General features: G+C 43.4%; 1 protein-coding gene across 1 annotated transcript; it reads right to left on the bottom strand.

Annotated features, from left to right (window-relative positions):
• Nucleotides 1-1,642: 1,642 nt before the first annotated feature.
• Nucleotides 1,643-20,300, bottom strand: fbxl18 (F-box and leucine-rich repeat protein 18). The gene is made up of 7 exons (XM_054779612.1): nucleotides 19,991-20,300; nucleotides 14,103-14,305; nucleotides 7,664-8,013; nucleotides 4,544-4,679; nucleotides 3,017-4,095; nucleotides 2,360-2,578; nucleotides 1,643-2,293 (listed from the first exon to the last, which is right to left on the bottom strand). Exons 2-7 carry the CDS (start codon nucleotides 14,277-14,279, stop codon nucleotides 2,137-2,139), a joined length of 2,118 nt encoding a protein of 705 aa, XP_054635587.1. The 5' UTR covers nucleotides 14,280-14,305; nucleotides 19,991-20,300; the 3' UTR covers nucleotides 1,643-2,136.

Here is a 20,300-nt window from a genome sequence, read left to right as displayed (position 1 = left end):
AATAAAGAAAGCTACATTTGTGGAATCCTCCTTGCCGTCTATTTGAAAAAGTCATACAAAATATGATAGAATTAAAGTTCTCAGGTTTCGGACAGGTGTGATACAACAGTGCTCACATCTGATGGTGCTCACAGAGGTCCAAGGAATGCACAGGTTGTTTTTGTGTATGCTCAGACACTTGAAAAATTAGGAGGAGCATTGCCTGCCAGTGCCTATCAGCTGCCTCAGGAGTCCCACATGCCATCCGTGCTCGATAGGACTGCTTCTTCAGCTTGACGGCAACCCTAAACCTTCGGTGGCCACCATCGGGTTTTGGGTTTGTTGGCACAGACCACCTTGTGGTCACAGCTCCGATCGGCTGCCTCAGCAATGGAGGCACGGAATGTGGTCCATTTGGACTCGATATACTGTGCTCACCAGGGATGCAGGCGAAGCTCTGCCAGAGGTGAGAGTTGAAGACTAGACAAAAGGGAGACTCTGCCAGATGTTCCAGGCACACGTTTGGGTCTCCCAGGTCTGTCCGGCATCTTTCCCCGCCATCTAAACCAACTCATCACCAGGTAGTGATCAGTTGACATCTCAGCCCCTCTCTTTACCCACGTGTCCAGAACATGCAGACCCAGGTGTGATGATACGACTACAAAGTCAATCATAGACCTGTGGCCTAGGGTGTCCTGGTGCCAAACATATGTTCAAACATGGTGTTAGTTATGGACAAACTGTACAGAAATCCGATTACATCGGACCTGAACATTACATCGCACGGGTTCAGGTCGGGGAGGCCGCTCCTCCCAATCACGGCCCTCCAGGTCACACTGTCATTGTCCACATGGGCGTTGAAGTCTCCCAGTAGAACTATGGAGTAACAAGCAGGGATGCTCTCCTGCACCCCCGTGATAAGACTCCAAGAAGGCTGGGTACTGTGAGCTGCCGTTTGGCGCGTACACACAAATGACAGTCAGGACCCAAAATGTCTGCAAATATGACAAAGTGTCAACTGAATAGGAGTCATTGGGGGAAAAAAAAAAGTACTCAGTGTGCTAAAACATGTCTGAAAATATGACAACACAGAGACACTGAGCGGGGGGGGCTGTTAATAAGCTCAAACCAGCTCACCTGCTCTCCTCTGCAGAAACTCCAGGGTAGATCAAGGTCCAGCTCCTTTCGAGAAGCTTGGTTCTGGAACCCAAACTGTGGGTCAAGGTGAGTCTGACTATGTCTAGTCGAAATGTCTTACACGAGCATGAGCTCCTTCCTCTCCAGCGAAGTGACGCTCCTTGTCCCAAGAATCAGATTTGGGTCCTGAACTGAAGACCACATTGCCGAGGCGCCCACCCTCGACCACCACCCAATGCACATAGCACCAGACCCTTATGTTTTCCCCTGCAAGCTTAAGTGGGTCTACGGGGCGGGGGTAGATCCCGTGTGGCTTTTTTGGGGTGTCCCACGGGTGAAGGCCTGACCACCAGGCACTCGCCTGCCAGCCCCTACCCCAGGCCTGGCTCCAGGGTGAGGCCCCGGTGTCCCACATCTGGGTGAGGTGCGGTCCCTCCTTTTGCTCGTTCATAGGGTTTCTGAATCAAAGTTGTCTGGCCCGTCACCTAGGACCTGTTTTTCTGCCTTGAGACCCTACCAGGGGCATATAGCACCAGACAACTTAACTCCTTGGGTCCTCCCAAGGCAGTCAAACCCCTTCACCACAATATGGTGGTGATTCACAGAGGAATCACAACTATATACAGTAAATACATTATACAGTAAGAATTGTATTTACTGTATAATGCTAAATGGATATCATAGTAATACAAAGCAAAACATTTAAAATGTGTAAAAATGATTTATTGGAACTGTTTTAAACAAATACATACTTTGATTTGGCACTTATAAATGAGCCACAAAATAATTTTTGACCAAAAAGACAAAATTTAAATGCCAGTTTTTGAACTACAGTACTTGAAATACACGACAACCTTTGACCTAACTGAAACAAGGTGAACCGAAGCTTCATTTGTGGAGCAACATCTTGCGTGAAGTGAAAAATAAATTCAGTTCAAAGCAATCTGAGGGTAAACAACAGTCTTTTGGACTGTAAACAAGTTTCAGCAGCACCAATCACACGGAGGTATTCTGTTGATGTCACCATGGTGATAAACGTGGCGGTTGGGCCACATGACTCTGGAACAAAGTGGTGCGATCCAGCAGTGTCAGCGGGATATCTCTGATGATGGAAGGCAGGTCTTCGTGCTGTATTGGGTAAATGACCACAGACAGGCCCGGGCGTGCTGATGAAAACCTAAAAGACACAGACAGACATGCCCAACAGCGTTCTTCATGTTGTCATGTTTGCTGTGTCTCTCACCTATCATGGAGAGCTTTCCGCAGATTGCGGCATGCCACCAAAGTGCCACCTGTGAACATGTGGCACATGACCACGTGGACGCAGCGCTCCATGAACGCCTCAGCGGCTGGCGGCTCAAAGGAGCCGTTACGTGAGATGAGGCAGAACCGTTGCAGGCAGGAGCAGCAGGAGACGGCGTCGAAGAAGGATGAGTTGGCGTTCAAGTAAGGCTGCTCTAACCTGAATGAACATATTCAGAAGACATGCATAAATTCTGTTACATTTAATATCCATAACTTGAACAGAGAGCAGACCTCTACCAAGAGCAAACAATCATAACAAACAGCAATGAAATCATAGTGGAGGTCATTTCATGGAGTAGAACATACGTTGTGAGCATAATAATTAATCCAAGTCATTGCTGATTAATTGTATCTTCAATCATGGCAAATGGAGTGCATTACTTGGCTGCAACCAGTACAGGTGCTGTTGCAGTATTCTAAGAATTACACAACATCATCATGTCGGTTTCTGCTCATTACCACGCTTGCATGTTGTCACAAGTTCAGCAAAGTCATCATCACATTAAAAGAAGAAAAAGAACAATTATATATTAATATATACGTTTTACCTGTGTGTGTCAGTTAAGTAGAATAATGAAAAAGCGGCCTTTGTTACCGGAGTTCTCGTAGCTGTGAGCACTGCCTGAGCACATCCAGCAAGGTGGCAGTGTAGTTCATGATTTTAAGCGAGCCGATGTTGGCGAGCGACAGCACCTGCAGGTCCTTGCACTGTAAGGCAAGCCGCACGAGGCCCGTCCCCCCCAGGACGCCCGGAAGCCCAGCCAGAGTCAGGCGACGCAAACGGGGTAAACCTCCTAGCGCTGCCAAGTGGTCATCACCAATTCCTCGGGCCCACGCGCACATGCCACGGGGCTCCACACTAGCGCGGGTGCAAGGCTCGAGCCGAGGAAGCGCCGAGACAAAACCGGGCCCGATGAGCTCGAAGGTTTCCAAAAAGAGGCAGCCGGCTGAGAGCTGAGCAAGTCCCGAGGTGCTGTCTTTTAAGAGATATGGCTCAGTGTTGGCTTTGTAGTTCTGGACGCCCACGCGTGGAAGCTTCTTCAAGCCACGCAGCAGCAAAGATGGAGAAGAGTTCTGTGTGGCGCTGTGATGCGACTTGACGCCGTCCGACAAGGCGCAGGCTGGCAAAGTGAGAGAGCGCAGATGCTTCAGTTGAGCCAAGCTGGTGCACAGGTGCATCTGAGGCGCCATTCCAGGTGTGTGCTCATGGTGATAGTGCGTGTGCATCAGGTTTAAGTGTCGCAGGTTACAGCAGCTAGACGCCAGCCGGCCCATGGTGGCAGGAAGCAGCTGGTCCTCCACACCCCGGCACTCCGAGTATGGAATATTGTTGATCCCACTGAGGTTGAGGCTGAGCAGCCGCGAGGCATCTCGGACACCGCCCTCCAGCAGGGACTGGAACACCTGCGGCCACAAGGCAGGGCAGCGGCTGAAGCTCAGGTGCTTGGGACTGTTGCCCTCCAGGGCCTGCTTTAGGGAGAAGGGGTCCAGCCAGGAACGGGGGAGCTGCAGGGCCTCCAGGTCACCGCGACGACCCAGACTGTGTGCCAGTGAGGGGGCGGCGGGCCAGTGGGCCGGGTTGGGGCCAGGGATGGACACCAGGAAGATTCGGAGACGCTCCGGGACATGAACGCTGAAGACCGCTAGGTAGAGCAGGAGCAACGTCTGGTTCACCTGAGGTCATTTGCAGATGACATTATTATTATGTCGTTATTCATTACCTCAACCAACACAAATTGCAACTATCATTTATTTGGTTAGTTATCTGCAGAACCGTTTTCTATGAAATACTGCACTGAATTGAATCTTGGTGCAGATCCAGATAAATGGGAAAATGTAAGCAAATTTATTTTGATCATTACAGATCAGCGCTGTGGTGAAAAAAATCTCACCCACTTTGCAATGTGCATTACTGCCATCTACAGGACTGGAGTGGAACAACATGCTCAGATTTTATTTTATTGTATTTTAATTCAACTGAGTCAGCAGCAGTCTAGACTCTGCTGGGTGACATTAAAATCATTCTTAATTATCCCCAAAAGAAAACCCTTTAAAATGCCTTTACTTCTGAGACCCAGAAAAATTAACTATAAAAAATACATATAAACATCAACACACTCACCTCTCCAGGAGCCAGTCTGGCAGTGAACTCCTCCAGTTGCTCATAATGCGGCACGCTGCTCTGACCCACCATCAGGTGGCAGCTGACGCCGAAACCCTCCCTGGTGACGTCAGAGATGTCAAACTGCAGCATCAGCCTGGTGCACGCAAACAAAGGAAGTTAAGCAGTAAGACTCCAGCGTCACCATGCCCGTTGTCATTCGTTAGCAAACTTTTGTAAGATTAACACATCTTCATTTATTTTCACACAGAGGCTGGCATCCCATGAGAAAAGTTAGCCAGGCTACATCCATTTCTGAATTACTGAGCAAAATTGGCTAATGATGTATTGCATCAATAAATGTAAGAATTTTTGCATTTACTGAATGGACATTTTATTCAGTAACCAAAAAAGCACACACTCTATGGTAAAATAAGAGAAAAAGTTAAGAAACAAAATTCTTAAAAAACAGAAAAAACTGAATTTGGGAAAAAATAAAACGGATTTCATAGGGCTCTATATCTGTGTATTTTTCTAACTTTAGCAGATAAGAATGAAGAAGTGAGATGTGAAAATGTTTTTTCATGTAGTTGCAGAATAATTGTGTACACTAGACCGACCGATATATTGGTGGGCTGATTATGACATATCACCGATGAATCAATATCGGTGAAAATGTAAGCAATATATTCACTTTTTTTTGCTGTGCGGAAATTCTGTCGCTCCCTTCGGGTGAGTCTCTGAGCAGCTCCTGTGGGTACCTGTCCCCTCTCCCTCTAAGACAAACACACGCAGCTCTTATTCACTCTACTCACTGCCGTAGAAGTGACGAGGAGCAGCGAAACAAACAACATTTTTTACACCATGGTAAGCTGTGACTGTGTAAAACAATATAACACAACCATTTAGAGAGCGTATTATGGTGTTTTAGTGTTGTGTAAAGATAGATGCAACTGTTGTGGATACATGTACAATCATTATCCAATTTAAGACTATTATACAGTATTTTAAAGTGAAATAAAGATATACGCAAGTGTTGACTCCCATGTCCATCATTAATATAAGCTCCATAGCGTCCAACTTCACTTCCATGCAGGATTTACAGGGGCTCATATATTAATATGAAAGTTAATGTCTTCATTCAAATCATTTTGAAAATGTTCCAAGTAATGTATTTAGTTGTAATTTGATACAGTGTACCCCGCCTGTCGCCCGAAGTCAGCTGAGATAGGCTCCAGCATGCCCCGCGACCCTAATGAGGAGAAGCGGTATAGAAAATGGATGGATGGATGGATGGATGGATTGATACAGTGCATATTGCATGTTTTGAAAGCAGCTACATTGTTAGATAAAATGTACTGTAGTTTAGTCCCTTGTATTAAGTCTAGTAATGTGATGCATGTTTTTATTATTTATTTTGTGTGTAGTCAACTTTTTTTCACTTTTTAATGTTTGCTTTCAGCATTTGTTTTTGAGCTGTTTGCAAATACTCAGTGGCTGCAGATGGAACTTTTCAATAGCTAGTATATATGACTAATTGATATTGGTACTTGTAAGATGTTTTTTGTGAATAAGCCTTTTATAAACACAATGTATTCGTTTAAAAAACAGCTCACATTAGCCTATGTATTATCACTTTCAGATGAAGCCACTTGTTTTTAATTTTAAAATGGTCAACTATAGTATCAAATTCTATGCTAATTCCCAAAATGCACTAAATGTATATATTTTCATTTGACATGCAGAAGGGAAGAGTAAGGTGTGTAACCACCTGACAAAAGACTCAACAGGTGTTACGTTAGATGCAACATATGCAGTGTGTGCAAGTTAGCTAGCTCCAGCACCAGCAAACAAAGAACACTACAAATTTGTGGCAACAGCTAAAAGTAAACCAAAGAGGCATGTCTTATGTTGACAGTCTTACTAATTAAATTGCCTTATTTTACTTTAGTCGTCTTCTGCTTCTTTGTGTTGAATCCTATTTTGGGAATTATATTAATGCTTATTTCATATATCGGCCATTGGCCAATATATCGGATATTGGCCGATATTTCGGATATTGTTTTTTTTCAGTCCCTAATAGCACTGGGCGATATATCAATATTTTTAATATATCGATATTTACTTTAAGCACGATATCAAAAACAACCACATCATTCATATTGATATAGACTGGATTTGCCCTGTATCTCCCTCATCTCTCTGCACTGTGTGTGAGCTCCTGGCCCGCCCACCTCACATGCAAGAGGTGGGAGGAGGGGTGGAGCAGAAGCCCTGACAGCGTCTGCGGTGGAAGCACTAGTCAGAATGTGGCCCTAATATGTACTTCATCATAGCTCAGTAATTTGGAGGTAAATCGAATTCAGAGGATAAAAAAATATATATTTTTCACCACCTTAAAACGTGGCACAAACTCCAATACGAGGAATGTGTGAAGCTGCACGCTGGCTACACAACTCCTGTCACAACACAAAGCGGTGTCCTATCACATTGCTCAAGATATGGTATCCATTGCAACAGTGGAAGAACGGATTTAAAAACCTGCTAAAAACAACGGACTTGCGATGTCCAGCGAGCTTAGCGGTCTCAATTATTTAGCACAACAAGGTCTACCACAAATGTACAAGGAAGTCAGACAGACAGTTGCTAAGCCTGATGCAGTTGACAGGTTGGTGTTCCTGTCACAAAGTAAGGACATGCTTGTGGCTTCTAAAAATGTTTACCTAAAAAGTACTGTACTTTTCAATTTACTGTTCAATTTAAAGTATTTTTGAGTTGCTAATGTTTTAAAATTTCCTCTTAAACTGGGCACTCCTTCATATTTTTCTTTTTTGCTTTTGTTATTAGCTGAGGATTTGAGCAAAGCTAAAGGTTTGTTATTAAAAGATTATATTTGACTTTTTCTATATATATATATATATATATATATATGAGTTTTGGTCCATATGGACCAGCCCTATTCCCTAATATTGGTATGGGCATCAGCCCCAAAAATCCCTTATTGGCTCCACTAATAACTGACCAATTATTATGCACACACAGATGCTCTAAGAAAGCCAAAATCTCACTTTCACTTTCTTAAAAATGCAGCCTTGAGCTTTAATAACAAAATTCTGATGTGATTTATGGGTTAGTGCTTACTTGCGTAGTTGCGCGCAGCACGGCACCACGCCGTAACTGGGCGTCAGCAGCGTCTGCCGAAGCTCTGACAGACAGCTGAGTCGGTCCACGGCCTCGGAGCTGAGCTTGCTAGCGTCAAAGCCCGACTGCACGTCGAAAGCGAGCGATCGGAGAAGCGCGAGAGAGGAGAGGAGGCGGGAGAAGCGCAAAGAGGTGAGGCGGCACCCGGTGACGTCAAGGTGCGTCACAGCCTTGCAGCGGGCGACAGAGTCCATGATGGCACCGCTCAGCCAGTAGACGCCATTTAGGCTAAGAGACTGCACGTGATTGGCCAGCTGCCTCAATGTGTGGCGGACTGTGTGGTCGTCCATCTGGAGTCAGGAAAAAGACAAATATTGGTAATGGTTTAATTTATTTGAACATGCATACATTGGAATTGAAATTAATGAGATAATGGTAATGTAGAAATAGTAGTAGACAATTAATGTGATAATGGTAAAGTAGAAATAATAGTAGAAAAAATAGTAACGTTTCAAATTTCAAGGCAAGTAATAAGTGTGGTAGTGATTAGACATAGCATTGACAAGTGAAATTGAACAGAACATAGTTGGATAATGGCTGAGTACTGGCAATGTGCTCACAAAAGAATAAAGAGAGTAGTGAGTGTAGTGTTTAGACATAGCATTGTATGTTCACAGTGTTTCAAGACTCTTCTTCCTTGTACTTTGCAAACATCAACTGCTTGTGTATTGTTTCTTGAAATTGCTCATCTTAGTGCATTGTTTGAGTTCCTTGCTCAATCCGTTCCATAATTTGATTCCACATACTGACATGCTGAAGGTTTTAAGGTTTTTTTGGTTGTGAGACCAGGTGAGGTCCTCGCTGATGTGTGTGCCAAGGAACTTGAAGGTTTTCACCCTCTCCACCTCAGTCTCATCAATAAACAGGGGTCTATGCGGCTGCTTTTCCCTTGTTCTTGGATCGATGATCATCTCTTTAGTCTTATCTGTATTGAGAAGGAGATTGTTTACGTAAACACAGACGCCGCCACCTCTGTGTTTACCAGACGCTAAAGTCCGATCTCCCCGGTAAGCAGCAAATGTTTCCAACTGGATCGCCGAGTCCGGTATATCCTCCGTCAGCCAGGTTTCTGTGAAGGTGAGGACACAGCATTCCCTGATCTCACGTTGAGCTGTAATCCTTGCTCGTAGTTCGTCCATCTTGTTTTCAAGAGAGCGGACGTTGGCTAGCAGCAGGCTTGGTAGCGGTGGCCTCGTCGCTCTAGCTTTTAGCCTAGCATGCAGGCCGGCCCGCTTGCCTCATTTACGCCTCGGATGCTTTGCTCGCCGGGTATTCAGCTCACCAGGCCCGCAGGCTGCTGCGTTCTCCCGGCGCAGAAGAAAGGCAAAGTCTGAGAGGCTAAATGAAAGTTCATGGTGAACCCTGCCGATGTTCAAAAGTGTCTCTCTGTTGTAATGTATTGCGTGAGTGTGTTGAATGTCCAAAATGAACAATAAAATAGCAAAAAATAGAAAAACACGGGAGAGTGTCACAGAGACGTCTGCCACGGGGGGCGCCATCTTTGATCTTTGATCAAGGACACATGACCGACCGGCCACCCACCACAGCCCAGGCTCGGGCGAGCCAAAGGCCGCAGGACACACCACAGGCCCTACCCGGCCCGCCAGGATGCCCAGTCCGACCCACCCAACCCCCCAGAGGTGATACCCCCAACGCCTCCCAACACCGGAGCCCCACCGGAGGTAGCGTCCACAGCGCCACCCCCAAACCGCCAAACACCACGGACCAGCCACACGCCCCAAGGCAGATCCGACCGCCACCAGGACAGCGGGAACCGCGCCCTTGCGCCTCCCGCATACCACCACGGCTGGCAAGGGAGCAACACTAGGACGACCACAAGAGCGGAGCACGGCCACACCCACGAAGCACGCAAGCCAGAGGCGCCAGGGAGGGACAGAGAAGCAAGCACCGCACGACAGGGCCCACGAGAGGCGCGGCCCCCCCGCCCGGCGCCCAAGCAGATGCCCCCGCCCGCCCCGCAACGCTGCAGACCGGCCACCACTCCACCCCCCGCCCATCCACCAACACGCCAAGGGAGAAACCCCAGAGGGAGGGAGACAACCGCCGGCCAGGAAGCAGAGACCAGCAGGTAGCAGGGACCGCCCGCCAGCCCCCCGCCAGCCCCACCACCAAGTCCCCGGCCAAAGCCACCCCCCGACCGCCCCACCCCGGAGCAAGCATCCCCCCGCCGATCCCGACCAGCGCCACGCAGAAGAACACCACGCCGCCCGCCCCCACGCGCACCCACCCGCTCACCCACCCACGGCCTCCACACCCCCCGCCCACCAAGCCACAGCGGCCCCGTCCCTGAAGGGAGAAAGCAAGGGATCCCCCCCCACCCCAGCACCACGCACCCCACACCCCGAGCCCAAACCGCACATCCGCGACCCCCACCTCCGCGCCCCCAGTCACCCGGGGGACAGTCACAGGCGCCGGAGGACAACAAGCAGCTCCCACCTGTCACACATACACCACACACATAAATCGGTAAAATAAAATAAAATAAATAAATAAAATACAATTTTTTTAAATAAATAAATAAATAAATAAATAAATAAAAGGGGCAACCCAAACCACCCTCCCACCCAGGGGAGATAGTTCCGCAGGGGCAGCTGGGCTCAGGCACCCGCGCCCCCACCAGGGGGAGAGGCCGGCCCCCCACAACCCACACCGGACGACCCCACGCGGCAGCCGAGCAGGAGGGCCCAGGGCAGACCCCGCCCCACCCCAGAGGCAAAGGAGGCGAGGGAGAGCCAGTGCCACCAGCCACACACGGGCCCCCCCAGCAGCAGTAGGCGCCCGGCACCCACAGGATGCAGCACCCTGCCCACCCACCACCCCGGAGGTCAACCAACGCCGCCCCCTGGCCGTCATTGAATCTTTTCAGGGCGACATTGCAAAGTAAGAAGACGGCTTTCTTATGTCGAACTAGGACTCAGTAATTAAAGTCTACACACGACGGCTTCATTGCTTAAAAAAACAAAACTTTTTCATGCCTGAAGCTTCTGCTTGAGTCGGCATTATGGCCGCTATATGCAGTCAGATATTGACCAAGGGATACAAAATGGGTGGCCGCTGGCCGCGTTAGACAGGTGACTGCTATGCACAGGGTCTATAACACATACATTTTCTGCGGGGCCACACAGTCAGTAGATCGGGAAGATCTGGGTTTGAATCTCCGTTGGGTATCTCTGTGTGGCGTTTGCATGTTCTAATATCACACACACGTTTGCATGCGCATGCGTGGGTTTTCTCCCACATTCCAAAAACATTCATGTTAGGTCAATTGGTGACTCTAAATTGTCCATAGGTATGAATGTGAGTGTGAATGGTTGTTTTGTCTATATGTGCCCTGCGATTGGCTGGTGACCAGTCCAGGGTGTACCCCGCCTCTTGCCCAAAATCAGCTGGGATAGGCTCCAGCATACCTGTGACCCTAGTGAGGATAAGCAGCATAGAAGATGGATGGATGGATGGATGGATGGATGGATGGATGGATGGATGGATGGATGGATGGATTTCCAGCTCATCTTTTCATCCATAATACCCCCAGAAATTTGATTTCGTTCATCCTTTCGTCTACTCGATCAATTTGTATTTGCGTATCAGTATTCTTTTTTGCTATTACCAAATGGCATTATCTTAGTTTTACTTAGATTCAGGGATAGTGTCCGAAAGTATTTGTTTATCCCTGATGTCTGTTATAAGTAGAACATTTTGTAGCATTGTCTTACTGTTATAAGCAACTAGTGGTTGTTTTGTAAATATCACGTGATTTGGGCTGCATTTGCATGTTTGGGGTGTTTCCTGTGATTTCCAAGTGTCCATGAACGCAGTAGCAACTTGTGCCTGAGGAGGTACGTGATGCACCTGAATGCAGCCTTCTTAAAAAAGAGCTAGCTGAGCACTGGTAGCAGTTTTGCTAGTTTGAGCCTGCTTCCCACGTGGAGTAAGAAGTGTCCATCATTTGTGTGCGTTCTGTGACTCAACCAGACCACACATCCAACCTTTGGACACAGACATAACCATTTGGACACACTCACCTCTTTGGACAAAATCCACTCCTTTGGACAAACCCAAGCTCATCTGGACTAACACACATGTACAGTACATTCCTAAAAGAGCCCATCCACCTGCATAACAAAGATGATTAAATGATTCTCTGACCGGAATCTATCCATGGTGTCCCAACTCTAAAAGAACCACTATCCCATTCTTAACAGATTTTTGTTAACTGTTTTTATCAACCATCTTTTTAAGATATCTGTAACTTTTTTTATTAGCCTCTTGTGTACTTTCTCCAGAACAGAAGGCAGTAGTATCATTTGCAAATAATACAAACTTTAGGTCCTTCGTGGCTTTACAAATGTCATTTATATATACCGTGAAGCACCGTGTATAAACCGCACTTTTTTTCCACTGGTAAGAAGCAAAAAAATCGGGGTGCGGTTTATACACGATGACAGGTCTGTGACGAGACGCAGAAATTGACGAGAAGCCCATTTTAGAATAGCCGTCTGTGGGTCAGACAGTTGCCTTGACTTTAGCGCCCTCTGCTGTACAGTTGCTGAAAATGCTTGTGTATGCAACTAACTTATCTGACGGCTTGTCTGTATTTTCACACAGTGAAATGATCTCTATATACACTGAAGCTAACCTAAGCTTCCATTAAAACTTTGCAGATGATGTAAAATACAATACAACGTTGGAGTTTATTCAAATTCACACTGAAGCAATGCAATAAAATAATAATAGAGAAAAAGAGAAGCAGTGAAAGATAAGGTATCAAAACATCTCCAAAAATTGTTAATTTCTTTATTTTGATTTATTATTATTATTATTATTATTATTATTATTAATCTGTGCTTAGCCATAATAAAGACCTCGATGCCGAAGTTCAGATTTCTCCTTTATTCTTCTTTTTGAAATTGCTTAGTACCTTTACGCATGTTGATTTGAGATGAAAAGTTGGCAAGCATTTATGAACTAAACTTTTTTTTCCCCCCCGCCGTGAGCCTGAAAATGGGGGTGTGGTTAATACACGGGTGCGGTTTATACACGGTGCTTTACGGTAAGTTGAACAGTTTTGGTCACAGTATTGACCCCTGGGGTACACCGCACGATATATTTAAGCATGCTGAAGTATATTCTCCTAGCTTCACATATTGTCTCCTGTTGGCTGGATAGCTTTGCACCCAATTCAACACTAACCTTCTTATTCCATACCTTTCTAATTTTGTAATTAGGATGTTGTGGTTAATTGTATCGAAAACTTCAAATCCATAAATACTGCAGCTGTGCACTTTCTGTGGTCTATAGCGGTGGTAATTTCCTCGGTAATTTCAATCAGTGCCATGGAAGTTGCAATGTTGGCTCTCTATCCGTATTGGCTGTCCGCAAGTAATTCATTGTTATTAATAAATTTGTCCAACCTGTTGTTGAATAACTTTTCAATGATTTTGGGTGAGACTGGGTGATAATTTGTAAATTGAGGTTTGTCTCCATTTTTGAAAATTGGAACTACTTTAGCTGTTTTTATTTTGTTTGGAAATTTACCGGTATGAAATGATAAGTTACTAATGTATGTCAGCGGTTCTGCGACCTGGTCGATTACCATTTTTATCGTTTCTATAATCGATTCCATTACAATCAGTTAGCGTTTTTGCTTTACATTTATTAAAAATGTCAATGATTTCCTTTTTTGTTACTTCAGTGAGGAACACTAAGTGTTCCTGTCTATTGTTTCATCCCGTTCCTCCACGGACCAGAACTGTGGGATATTTTCCTCCAGTTTTGGTCCAATACTTACAAAGTAGTTATTAAACTTTCCAGCTACCTCATTCATATCATCATACTTGGCATTTCACACCGTGAAAAAATTAGGCTAGTCTACTTTCTTAGTGCCATTCCTAATAATACTGTTTAGAATGCCCCAAGTTGCTCTTATATTGTTTTTATTTTTGTCTAATAATTCACTATAATATTCTTTCTTACACACTCTCAAAATGTTTGTTAGCTTATTTTTATATGCCTTACTTTTGTTCTGCTTCTGTAGTTTGTTGAGTTATACATCTCCTGTATAATGTGCTTTTCTTCTTAGGCATTTTGCAAACCTTTTATCAACCATGGCTGATTATTCTTCTTTTGCTTATTGGACATTTCTCTCAAGGGACAGTTCTTATCATCGAGCTTCATAGAAGTACTTAAAAAGTGTCCATATGCTTCATCCACATCATTTCCCGCATACACCCTCCCCCATCCTCCCCCAGATCTTTCTTAAAAGCATCGATGCTGTTGTTTGCGTATATTAGGAGCCGAACTTGTTTGTGGAGGTGTACCTAATGTTGTGACAATACAAGCTCATAAAAGAAGGCAGTACCGTATACTCCTCAGACAGACTGACGTGTGCAAGCAGGGTCTTGTCCCTGCACAGCGTTTGCAGCCTCTGGCAGGTGGTCGCCACATTGGTCAGCAGGTCGCACACGGGAACGTGGCGGAGGATGCAGAGCAAGATCTCGTCTGACAAGTCTGACATTCCCACCGAAGTGGACATCATCGTATGGTCCTCAGGCAGGTCCTCGCCTGAAACAATACAGTGTGGATTAGATGCCATTGTAAAATAATGAGAAGTCAACATTAGCATTTTTTTAATAGTTTCTAATATATTGCCAATCTTGTGTAGCTGAATGGTCCTCAAAACAAAATGGTATTGGTTTAATTTTATTTGAACATGTTTACAAGTTACAATGGAATACATCACATAGTTCAATTCGCAGTTCCACATGTCCAAAAGGAGTAGTAAGAAGCAAAGCTTATTTAATCCTACCCCTGGTCCATTTCACGTCAATTGTAATACATTTCTTCACTTCCTGTATTCCAATGAAGTCTTTACCAGTTAATACATGGCAAATGACACAATGGAAAATGATAACAATGTTGTAATACAATTGTCAAGGGTTTTCCTCAATCATAATAAATAATAATCACATGATTAGTATAATAATAAATCAATAATAATCAGTTTAAATAGACATAACTGAACTTTGTTGTAATAACTGGTGAGTACTGAACTCCCAAGAATGAACAGTAATGAGTGTTGTAGTGGTTCGACATAGCATTTTGTTTACAGTGGTTCAAAACTGTTCTTCCTTGTATTTTGCAAACATCAACTGTTTGTATTTTGTCTTGAAATCGCTCATCTTGGTGCTTTGTTTGAGTTCCTTAATTCATTAATCCGTTCCATAATTTGATTCCACATACTGAAATGCTTTAGGTTTTTAGCGTTGTTCTCGCACATAAGTGTTTTATGTTTAGTTTTTCCCTCAGATCATATTTCTCCTCTCTTGTTGAAAAATATTATGACATTTTTGGGTAGCAGGTTATTTTTTGCTTCATGTATAATTTTAGCTGTTTGAAAATTTTCTACATCAGCAAATTTTAATATTTGTGATTTTAGAAATAGAGGATATTAATGTTCTCTATATGCTGGAATTATGGTTTATTACTGATCTTTTTTGCAGTGCATTTAGCAAATGAAGATTACTTTTATAGTTCTTACCTCATATCTCCACACAATAAGTTAGATATGGTAATACCAGAGAACAGTAAAGACTATGGATTGATTTTTGATCAAGGACAAATTTTGCTTAATTCAATATTGAGGTCTTTCTCGCCACCTTATATTGTATATTTTTAATATGAGATTTCCAGTTCATGTTTTCACCTATTATGATTCCCAGAAATTTATTTTAATTCACCCTTTCAATATTCACACCGTCGATTTGTATTTGTATGGTCATATCCTTTCTGCTGTGACCAAATAGCATTATTTTAGTTTTACTTAGGTTGAAGGATAATCTATTTTTATCAAACCATCTTTTTAGTATAGCCATTCCCTCAGTGACTATTATTACTACTCATTAGCTCCTGTGTGCTTTCCCCAGAACAAAAAGCAGTAGTATCATCTGCAAATAATACTAGCTTTAGGTCTTTCGTCACAAATCCATCCATCTTCTATGCTGCTTAGCCTCCTAGGGTCGCGGGTATGTTGAAGCCTATCCCAGCTGACTTTAGGCGAGAGGCGGGGTATACCCTGGACTGGTCGCCAGCAAACCGTTCACTCTCACATTCATTCCTATGGACAATTTAGAGAATTAACCTAACATGCATGGTTTTTGGAATGTGGGGGAAATGGGAATAACTGGAGAAAACCCACGGATGCACAGGGAGAATATGCAAACTCCACACAGAGATGCCCAACAGAGATTCAAACCCAACATGGCCAACATGCTAACCACTAGGCCACTAGTGGCATCACTTTACATATATGATTAATATGCAAGTTTTGACCCCTGGGCCACTCCGCACATAATATTTAAACTTGCAGATGTATATTCTCCCAGCTTCACATATTGCTTCCTGTTTGCTAAGTAGCTTTTGACCCAATTCAAAACTAACCCTCCGATTCCGTACCTTTAATAATTTTGGAATTACAATGTTGTGATTAATTTTATCAAAAGCTTTGATCGGAGCCATAAATACTGCAGCTGCACACTTTCTGTGGTCTATAGCGTTGGTAATTTCCTCGGTAATTCCAATCAGTGAAGGAGGTTGAAATGTTAGGTCTGTATCCCTATTGGCTGTCTGCGAGTAATTCATTCTTACTAATACATTTGTCCAACCTGTTGTTAAATAGCTTTTTGATAATTTTGGAAAATTGTGGTAATAAGAAGACTGGTCAGTAGTTTGTAAATGAATGATTGTCTCCGTTTTTAAAAAACTGCAACTACTTTAGCTATTTTCAATTTTGTTTGGAAATGCCACAGTCTGAAATGATAAGTTACTGATGTACGTCTGCGGTTCTACAATCTTGTTAATTACCTTTTTTATCATTTCGATACCATTACAATTAGTTGATGTTTTTGCTTTACATTTGGTAACAATATCAATGATTTCCTTTTTTTGTCACATCAGTAAGGAACATGGAATTAGGATTCCTGTCAAGTTTCATTCCATTCCTCCTCTGACCAGAATTTTGGAATCTCTTCTTCCAATTTTGGTCCAATATTTACAAAGTAGTTATTAAATTTCTCCACCACCTCATTCATATAATCTTTATTGGTTTCAATCCATAAAGTAATGAGGGTAATCTGGTTTCTTAGTACTATTCCTTATAATACTGCTTAGGATACCCCAGGTTGCTCTAATGTTGTTTTTATTCTTATCATCTAATAATTGACTACAATATTCCTTCTTACACACTCTCAAGACTGTTGTCAACTTATTTTATATGTGTTATACATGTTGTCTGCTTCTTTAAGTTGTTGAATGATGTATTTCCTATAAAATGCATGTTTCTTCTTACAGGCATTTTTCAGTATTTTTGTCATCCATCGCTGATTATTTTTCTTTTGCTTCTTGGACATTCCTCTTCCGCTTCATATAAGTGTTTATCTGTTCATAAGAAACAGATATAAGGCAGTATTTGTCTAATGTTCTAATGTTGCAGTTACCTTACAATAAAGTGCTGAAGACACCAAAACATGTTCATCTTGTTATTTTCGCCATGAAAAATAACATTGAAAGTAGGGCTGGGCGATATGACTTCAAATCAATATTGCAATAAATTGGGCAGTTTTACCTTGAGAACGATAAATCCCTGATCACTATATATCTTTGCCATTTGAAAATAATTGCAGGAAATGCAAATTAACTGCTTTTCATTGATTGATTGACCAACTGGCACAAATTACTTTCAGTGAAATATAATGCACGTCATGGGACGCACCTATTCTGCCTATAAAGCCTTCTGAAAAAAAAACCTCCAATAAGCGCCAACAACGCTCCATTTCAATAATGTGCTTTGGGTGGTTACGAGTTTGCATATGGTACATACTACATCCTGTACACACATGTACTAAGCTACACATACAGCCACATAACATGACTGACATCACGTCTCATGCAATTACATTACTAATGGCCACTTATCACACTGCACAAGAAGCCAACCCAACCTACCACAACCATATCAGGTAATATAGTTCAACAATAATAATAATAATAATAATAATAATAATACCATTTATAAAAAGTGACTCTCATTTTTCTTACAATTCTATTCAATTCCAGATATTCCATTGTCATGTTATTTACCTATATGTGTATGCCATGTTGGCTTTAGAAACTGTATAGATAACCATCATCAAAATGATCATTTACACAATGAAAAGAGAATTTCACATGTTCTTGACATGCTGTCCATCAAGACACAGGGCGGTCTTCCACCCAAATTAATGCCTTACTGGTGCCGACTGCAGCACAATAACCATCAGACGCTATCTGCGGGAAAAGGGTTTAGAAAACAAAAAAGGAATTTTAGACCTCGTCTTCTTCAACGCCACAAAACTGCCCGTTTAGAGCATCAAACATGGGACATTGAAAGGTGGAAAAAAGTTGTATTCTCTGATGAGAAAAAATGTAACCTTGACAGTCCAGATGGCTTCCAACGTTACTGGCATGACAAGGAGATCCCACCTGAGATGTTTTCTACCGGCACAGTGTAGCGGGGTCCATCATGGTCTGGGGTGCTTTTTCATTCAGTGGAACACTGGAGCTTCAGGTGGCGGAGGGTCGTCAAACGGATGCAGATGTTGTAACAGGACAAAGCTGCAGTTCACAATGCTCGGACTTCTTCAGGAAGAATAACATCACTCTTTTGGACCATCCTGCATGTTCCCTCATGTAAATCCCATAGAGAACATTTGGGGATGGATGGCAAGGGAAGTTTATAAAAATGGCCATCAGTTCCAGACAGTTGATTCACCATTGGAGCAATGTTCCCACTAGCCTCCTGGAAACACTCGCATCAAGCATGCCCAAACCAATTTTGTCTCACTCCCCCTTCTTGTTTTTGCATATTGTAGCTCTACTTAAAACCGCATTAAGATTCAAATGTGCAAAATGCTAATTCTAGCAATTTTTCAACTGGTCTTAAGATTTTGATCAGGAGTGTAATGTTTTTATTATCTTGTCCTTTATTTGTGAATTGTCAATTTTGCATAATTGGTCATGATGTACATGTTTTTTGTCTCCCTTGGTCAATATCTGACTGCATATAGCGGCCAAATTACCAACTCAAGTAGAAGCTTCATGCACGAAAAAGTTTCGTTTTTCAATCAATGAAGCCGTCGTGTGTAGACTTTAATTACTGAGTCCTAACTCAGTAACAATCATTCACAAGATCCACACAAACTGTCAGTTGTTCCACATAAAAAAGCCGTCTTCTTTTGAGCTTGCTATTTCCTGGTCAAACATGTAACTTTAAGAGCATTTGCACCAAAACATTACCGCAAAGTAGGCTGGGAACAGGACGTGCTCCCAGCGACGCTACAATAAAAAAATAATAAAAAAAAAACATACGCTAGCATGCATGCATGCGGCAGCGGGAGCAAAACTGAGTTCGGTTGTACTTAATTGAAGTATTTTAGAATGTACTTGTAACCCGCCTTACTTTCCTCTGCGTTGTGTTCTGGTGGGCTATGAAGGAAGGAGACTTGATGGTCTTTGAGGTCTTTTATTTCTGTGCGAAACATACAATGAGTGAGCTGTGTGCTCCTCCATGCATTCCCTGGCTCCCCTCGTCCATGCCAGAAACAGGTATATAATACTCATTGGAACACAGCACATGGCACACAATACAATACATCTTTGAAATAATACAAATGTACAACGGGTGCAATGACACACCTGTGCGAAACATACAATGAGTGAGCTGTGTGCTCCTCCATGCATTCCCTGGTTCCCCTGGGAATCAAAAGGGAGATACTCAATAGATTGCACATGTGCGGGCATGAAAAGACGGCCGCTAGCCGACCTGTGCTAGCAAAGATCGCCTCCACCTTGTCAGCAACTAAAGTTCCAAAGAACACGAAACAAACGGCAAAAACTCTCACTCGACATCCATGATACTACACACAACATAGCACAGTCTGCGACGACACATTACACCAACTTCTCAAACACACTTCACACAACTCTCGGGGAAAGAGCACATTTTACGTCTCACCTCGTCCATGCCAGAAACAGGTATGGACGAGAGCGCACACGCACCGTGACGTGATGACATCACCACGCTCCAGCACACACTGACGCAACACTCGCACCACACAAAACCAGAACATTAACATATTTATACATACAACATAACAATGATACTCTAAGTGTTTTGGTGAAATTAACAATGCTTTAAACTCGTTACATACTCACGTTATTTTTCATCAGTCCTCATCCACAAATCCATCAGTCCTCATCTTCTGTATTCGGCACAAAAAAAGCCGTCTTCTTTTCCGTTCGCTACTAGTCTGTTAACTTGTCAGTGTTATTCAGCTCCCAAGCAAAGAAGGAAACTTCTCCTGTTGCTTCTGCCAACTTTATTTATTGAACGCGGCCACCAGACAGCAGCTCAGAACACACACACATCTCTCAGCATCGTCTCTCCTTCCTGCTTGCCCACAAGGCAAAGGTTAAACAAGCCCCATTACATAGCTGTCCAACCAATGCCTGTAAGAAATGACAC

This window comes from Dunckerocampus dactyliophorus, chromosome 6 (assembly GCF_027744805.1).
Source record: "Dunckerocampus dactyliophorus isolate RoL2022-P2 chromosome 6, RoL_Ddac_1.1, whole genome shotgun sequence".
Lineage (NCBI taxonomy): Eukaryota > Metazoa > Chordata > Actinopteri > Syngnathiformes > Syngnathidae > Dunckerocampus > Dunckerocampus dactyliophorus.
This window is presented reverse-complemented; position numbering and strand designations above follow the sequence as displayed.